This window comes from Lampetra planeri, chromosome 14 (assembly GCF_965212315.1).
Source record: "Lampetra planeri chromosome 14, kcLamPlan1.2.h2, whole genome shotgun sequence".
NCBI classification, from domain to species: Eukaryota; Metazoa; Chordata; class Hyperoartia; order Petromyzontiformes; family Petromyzontidae; genus Lampetra; species Lampetra planeri.
This window is the reverse complement of record NC_136120.1, coordinates 3,031,241-3,038,939: the sequence shown is the minus strand read 5'-3', so window position 1 is coordinate 3,038,939 and position 7,699 is coordinate 3,031,241. Positions and strand designations below refer to the sequence as shown.

General features: G+C 47.6%; 1 protein-coding gene across 1 annotated transcript; it reads right to left on the bottom strand.

Moving 5' to 3' along the window:
• Positions 1-4,951: 4,951 nt before the first annotated feature.
• Positions 4,952-5,929, bottom strand: LOC144722448 (neuropeptides B/W receptor type 1-like). The gene has a single exon (XM_078600717.1). It carries the CDS (start codon positions 5,927-5,929, stop codon positions 4,952-4,954), a length of 978 nt encoding a protein of 325 aa, XP_078456843.1.
• Positions 5,930-7,699: the final 1,770 nt, after the last annotated feature.

Genomic DNA, 7,699 nt, shown 5'->3' with positions numbered 1-7,699 from the left:
GGGGTTGGAAGGGGGCGGCGTGGTGTTATCTCACGAAATGATTTTTGTGCCAAAATGACGACTCAGCAAACGTGGAACGTTGGGCCAATGTTGGTTCATCGGTTAGTTCCAACCGCAATGTGTTACTGGGGGAGCGTCACTATCTAGTTTTAAAACACCTCAACCAATAAGGGTTCCTCGTAGCCTTGTGCAGTGACGTGGAGTTTCCAGGTCCACACGGTGTGTACAGCCGTTTCAATACGGGTAAAAATGTTTTTGTTGTCTATTTGTTTGTATTTCTCCCTTGTGACGGGACTTTGTAGGATGAACTTTGAGATTTAAAAGGGCACGGGATGACCAATAAGATCTAAATTGGTCTGTAATAAGGTAGGCACTGATAAGGGGTTTACAGGTATGAGTTGTTTGGGACAAGGACATGTTGCAGGTGTAAAGTAAAGATCTGTATAAGTTTAACTCGGTCAATGGTCCAGCGACACATTTTAAGGAGTTGACAACGCTGTCCAGAACTGTCGCACGACACAGCAGTAGTATCCAGTCGCTAAACAACGGGTGCGGTAGTGTAGTGCCCTGCTCGCCGCAAAACAACTCCTACCTCACTAACATAGAATTGGACTTTAAGGCATGTGCTCATACTCATTCCACTCATCCAGGTGCCACCCTGGTTCCCTTTGATGCACTTTTTGAGATCACAAATCAGAATCTCTATTTAGAATGGCAGACTCCGGTGAGCCCCGAAGTTATTTTCCACGGATGTCCGGTAGATGCCACCAACAACCACGTGGCCTACAGACACAATCTCCAGAACCGCAGAGGGTCACGTGTGAGACCAATACATCTGTGCGCGTGGAGCGAGCTGCGTTTCGAATTTGAGCTACACATTTAACGATTTTGGCTCTTGCTCGATTACGATTTTAATATCCACCACTAATTCCAGTAAATGACTCATTCCGACTGTTGACTGTTAACCTTGTTGCGCTGCTGTTTCGCTCCGTCAAAGGGAGGAAAGCAGGTCAGGTTTCTACTTGGGCCAGCCTACATCTCACTGTCGCTTAAAGAGGGCAGCATAGACGTAATGGATCCGGTTAACATATAACCGTGTTTCTAAGTGTTGTGTACAAATGACACGGTCCATGATAAATTTGAGGAGTACATATTGTGTCCTCAAGTTACGCCAGGAGTATACGCCGGGGCGACGCACAGGTATCCGCCAACGCCAACAAGTATCCCAACTGGCAAAGGTGCCGTGTCCAGTTTTACAATAAATATATCCCTTCCCCCGTTTGTCATTTCCTTAATTGCCAAAGGGGTGGAAATTACTCGGACTTTGCATTGGTAATGCGGATGAAATATATTTCCAGAGTAAGTCGGCATGGTATGAATGATAAAACGATAATGGTGATGGCCAGGAAAATTATTCCAGTATTCTTCTTTTTTATGAAAAGTAATCAAGCACAAGTCTCAGGACTGAACAAGTGTCTATTGTGAGCAGGCAGACACCATGTTGACGATACAACTGAAGATTCACAACAATCTGTAAAATTAAGTATACAATATGCGTAGTATTTGTAAAACACTTCTTTGGCATCCTACATTGTGAGTGGAAACAATCACATGGTCAGAAGCTGCTGAAATGTCTCACAGAAACGGCATCCGGATTTGAGCAAAACATCAAAGCAAAACTCGCTTTTAGGTGACACATGACGTCACTCACAAAGCGATATGCTCGAGCGGTGTTCTGCATTGCAAGCCCCGCGGGCCACTTTCGGCCCCTGGTGGCCTTTAGTGCGGCCCCTGACGTACGGCCCCTGACAATAGACGAAATGTGAAAGCAACCCCTTGCAGGCAGTGTGGCGGCACCTGGCACTGATGATGTCTCATCGGCGAAAGTGGCCCGCCTCTGAAAATTAGCGAAGAAGACTATGCTGGAGAAACCATCAAAGGAGCCATAATGCACGGTCATGCGCACAGTTACCTAGGTTATTGATAATTCAGTGGGTTGAAGAGCGATGTAGAGAGCATGTTTTACAGGAACAGATGATTCTGTACATCTTGTGTACAGCAAAGTGCTTTTGTGTGATCTGTAGCTCACACGCAGGGTTTCATAGCAGCACTCAAACAAAATAATCGATGAGTGGAGAAAAACAACCAAACTCAGAGTGAATGTTATGAAGCAGTATAGTTCATGAGCACGAATTAACTTTTGCTGCACAAGCTTTCAAATGTTTCATTTAACAGCTTTCCATGAGCTAAAGTGAAATAGATCAGTAGTGCACATTCGCATCGATGAAGATGAACACGTGATTGTATTAGTTTGGTCATCGAATTCACCATAGGGTTGCCACCTGCCCTGATTTTCCCATGCCGTCCTTTTTAAGCTGGCTGCCCTGTGGCATATGTAAGTTCTAATACGCCGCGCAAGATGATGCGTGTAGTTCTCTATTCTCACAGGTTTTGTAAAACATTCTCATGGCTTCCCGGGGGAGGAAGGTTGTACCCCAGAGGTAACAACCATTGCTCACCAAAGTGTTCACACTGTATTCATTCATACTCTTTGGGTCTTTCGGGAAAGTCACGTAGATAGAAAATTATAAAATAATAAAATCACGGCGTTTCGATCGCAACACAAGCAATCGTCTTCAGGTGAAAAAAAAATACTGCAGGCGGACTGCTGAGGCAGGAAGAAATGTAGCGAGAGAGCTACTGCAGCCAAAGGTTATACATGTTTGAGATGGGTACAACCTAAGGGTAAGTGGGTGGGGCTAGAGATGGAATTTGCAAGTAAATGTAAGATCGCAGAGCTAGCTATACCTCGGCTATTGTGTTGCTAGAGATTAGCAAGTCAATCTGTTAAAGTAACCCCACGACTACGGTGCTGAATAAGCCATTGTATTGCTCGAGATTGGAGATGAGCATGTCAACGTGAGACGGCTCCCGCAGCAGCGGCTGTGTTAATGAGAGACATTCAGCCGATTATACAACGAGCCCCACCGCCGCATCGAGGAAAAGGGAGCAGCAGCAATGCTCGTGAGACATTTCGCCTGTTAATATGAAGACATTTAACAAGGTAATGTAACTCAGAGAGTCGAAAATAACTGGCTGTGATGCTTCCATCCTACCTGCCTATGCAATGGCCGATGTATACCTTGCTCTGTGATCTGATCTTACATTTACTTGCAAATTCCATCTCGAGCCCCGCCCACTTACCCTTGGGTTGTACTCATCTCAAACCTTTATAACCTATGGCTGCAGTAGCTCTCTCGCCATATTTCTTCCTGCCTCGGCAGTCCGCCTGCTGTATTTTTTCCACCTGAAAGACGATTGCTTGTGTTGCGATCGAAACGTCGTGATTTTTAATTATTATTTTATTATTTTTCTTCTAGAAAAATAATAAAATAACCAAAAGAGTATAAATTCCTGCAGTCACGAAGGATTTAAGTCAAGATGTATTCATTAATTTGAGGAACAGATTTCATGATTTGTCACTTGCTCAATTACAATCTTAAATCCACCACTAATTCCTGTAAATGACCCATCCCGTCTGTTGACTTTTAGCCTTGTTGCGCTGCTAAGCTCTGGAAAAGGGAGGAATGCAGGTCAGGTTTTGTTCAGGCCAGCCGACATCTCACTGTCACCTAAAGAGGGCAGCACAAACATAATGGAACCGGTTAACGCGTGACCGGGTTTCTAAGTGTTTTGTAACATTACAGGGTCAATTAACAATTTGAGGAGTAGCAGACCATGCTTTCCCACATGATGATGGACGCTTGTGTTGCGCCCGAAACGTCGTGATTTATTTGATTTTCTACCTACGTGACTTTACCGAAAGAACCAAAGAGTATGGATTACTGCAGTCACGGAAGCTTCAAATCAGGATTGAGTACAATTGTCAATTACTAAAGCCACAACGTAGCAGGCGTATTTCGCTATCATCAGAGGAGTTGGCAATTCAAATGCTCGTCTTCAGCGTGGGGTGTCACACTCCCTGTACAGCTCACACGGCACTTTGTTTAATCGGTGATTTTGCTCGCGCGGCACACACACAGCTGACCGTCTCGCTCCCAGGTCGTGTCCACAACAGGCGAGCATGCAGAGTTGGGACCCTTTGCCAGTGGTGAATACATCGCAAGGGACCAATGGTCATCGTGGGTGGTGGCCCTTCTGGAAGAGCGCGAGAATACCTAAGCTGACAGTGGGCGACAAGGGGCCGTCCATAAATGACGTCACGCGATTTTGGACGATTTTAGACCCCCCCTTCGTCACACGGCGACACAAAGTGTCAGACCCCCCCTCAAATATGACGTCACAAAGCTCTGTCCCCCCCCCCCCCCCAAAAAAAAAACCATGCTTCAAATCGCTTTAAACTATGGTCATTGTAGTGCGTATTTAATGTGCCGCTGGACTCTGATGTTGTAGGAGAAAACATTTATTAAAAAGTATTTTTCATTTAGTAGAACGTGTTGTCTATATATATTTATTTAAAGTTGCACATTTTGATTTGACGTCACATTCCTCAACCCCCCCCCCGTTCGTCACACATCGTCACAAATGTCTGACCCCCCCCCCTAGGTGCGTGACGTCATTTATGGACGGCCCATAATACAAAAAAGTAAAGGTGAGGTCGTAGCCATCTTCACTTTTTAGGGGCAAATGTGAACCTAACCGCGACTAACAAACTGCCATAATTACTTGAGTGTCAGTACCGAGTTGATGTTTAAAGTGTTGGGCATTTTAAAAAGCAACGGATACAATATAAGTGTTGATTAACATGTAGTGGAAATTACGCATTGGGACAGCATTTTACCTTCTTTCAATTACCCGCTTGACAGTGCAGCTTCAAGGATGAACAGTCTGTCTTGCATCCTGCTGGTCATCACAATCACCCCCGTCTTGTCCTCCCCCTCCAACCCCCTTGAAAACACTCACAGTTGCAGAGAAACCTCGCTGCACCTCGTCAGCCAGTCTTGCACTCGAGGAGCTTGAGAAAGCTCCGGCGAAAGCTCTCGTCTAGGAAGGCGTACAGCAGCGGGTTGAGGCAGCTGTTGGCGTAGCTCAGGCTGATGATGAAGTACGACACGGCGATGACCATGGGCGTCTCGTTGAGGTCCACCGCCAGCGCCACGACGGTGCTCAGGTGGTAGGGAGTCCAGCAGAGCAGGCACACGCCCAGCACCACGGCCACCATCAGCGTCACCTTGCGCTTGGCCTTGTCGAGGGCGCGCGCGTTGTTGGAGCTCAGGCGGAGGCCCCTGAGCTGGCGCAACATGGAGGTGTAGAGCGTGCAGATGGTGGTGACGGGGAGCACGAAGCCGGCGATGAGCGTGTAGGTGCGCACGGCGCGTAGCCACTCCGCCTCGGGGCTGGGCAGCTCCAGGCCGCAGCGCGTGCGCCGCTGCGAGTCGACGATGCCGTTGCTGGCGAACACCACGAAGGGCAGCACCACGAGGCTCACGAGCGCCCAGACGGCGCCGCACACCCACTTGGCCACGGCGTAGGTGCGCCACGTGAACGAGCGCGACTTGACCGTGGCGAGCACCACGAGGTAGCGGTCGATGCTCATCACGGTCAGGAAGTAGATGCTCGTGAACATGTTGTAGTGGTCGATGGCGACGATGAGCTTGCACATCGCCTGCCCGAAGGGCCACTCGAGGAGCAGGTGGTCGGCGATGTTGATGGGCAGCACCAGGGTGAAGAGCTCGTCGGCGATGGCCAGGTTGAGAATGAACATGTTGGTCACCGTTCTCATCTTGGGCGCGCGCAGGATCACGTAGATTACGGCCGTGTTGCCCAGGAGGCCCACGGCGCAAATGAACGAGTAGATGATGGGGACGACCACGTAGAAGTTGTGCTGCCCTTCTAGCTGCTGCGTGGCGTTCATCGCCACGTCGCTGATGTTCACGTCTGGGTCCGACATGTTGAGAACTAGAGCCATGGTCGCCCGTTTCTCTTCTGCGATGCCACGTTTGGCCCAGACGCACGGTGAGGCTCTCTTTTGAGATTAACACGATCTATTTTCTGTGCCGTCTGCTGTCATCTGATATGTCATATGGCGCGGTTGCAGCGAGCACATTGACGTGGGGATAATTCATCGGAGTATTTTAAATTAATATTTAGCTTTCTATCCATATGTAGTACTTGACCATAATGCGCAAACTTTCAAAAAATCGTCATAAATATGGCCACAAAATGTTACCCTTTTCCAAAATAGCACTCTCATTGAGATGAATGCATTTTTTTCCTTCAAAATAAAAATCTCTCTCGGGTATTTCTTTGCAGGGATGAGCCGAAGCCTCTTCCTTGATTGACCCTTGTGCTGTAACCAACAGAAGGGATAAAACATATATAGTAGAACGCCCTGCCTTTTATACACACAGGTGCACCGCAAACCATGAACCAATTGCATTAGAGTGGAAAGGCGCATCCAGAGAAGTAACTGAACAGTCTCTCTCCTAAACACGTCGTTCAATTATCGCGTAATTGTCACAGTGGGCACAGGCAAAGTAAGGAACGTTTGTAACGTCTGTGAATCATTTCAGGCGACTTGTCCGTGCCGAAAGAACAGGATAGCAAGCGATTCAACCGTTTACCTATTGACGCGCACACGTGTTACAAAAAAGGAAAAAGATCACCCAGATCGCTTTTCTAGACTGCTGGGAGCAAGTGTTGTTCGAGAGAAACCCACTCAGGAGTGAATGACGCACGAGAAGTTGCTGTGATCAGCCCTGCATCTGGATGCCTCTTGCCTGCCCAACGCTGACGTTTAACGCAATGCAACCGGACATATAAGAAACCGAAGGGGCCGGTACAGATATTACTCCACACTATGTTAGCTAGAGCTAGAAATCGAACTCAGGTCACCGGGTACATGGGGTGGGGTGATAAACAAAGCTCTGTGATGCACTAATTCACAAAATTAAAATGAACGGGTCTGTGTTTTTTTTCTTCCTCTCTCTCCATTTAGGTGACTGCGTATTTTTAGCACCTTGTCAAGATTTCATTAAAACAGTCGTTGATGCACGCAATCCTGCGGGAAAGATTGCGCGCTCAATTTCGGCACATCCGTCAGAAGTGGAATCAATACAGAGCAAAGTTGGCAATGTGCGGCAACTCGCAAGCGTTACAATCACAAATAATCTGGCGCATTCTTTCACGCAGGTTCTTAAAGTGAACAGAATGACACATGCTAATCTCTGCGAGCATTGGTAACAGATCCGTTTTCTCTTGCGACAACATAATAAACGGGACGATACGCATTCATGTCCACAACCGAAGGCGTTACGCAAATGACAAGCAGGTGGGAATTGATGAGACGTAACTCAAGCAAGGGTTGCTCATGGCCATCACCAAGGAATTTTAAACAGCTAAAAATAAGTGGCGCATTCCAGCAATGGGAAAAATGGAAGCAGCTACGCTCTTCCATAATTTGTCACGCTGGACTGAAGATCTTTGCACGCGCCCTGTTGCAATAAGGTTCATCACGCGTGTATGTATATATGTCGAACTTATTTCGCAACCGTACGTATCCAACCGTGCTGATCGTAGGTGCGGGGAACACAATGCTTGCAGGAGACCACGCGTAGTGAGTGGTGCGGCGTGGTGGACATGGGCCCAGGTGCAAGGAATGATATAAAGAATGTAAATAAGCCCCCCTTGTCTAAATACACTCCCCCTTCGTGGCCCGGTGCCTTTGTCCCTGCAGCCC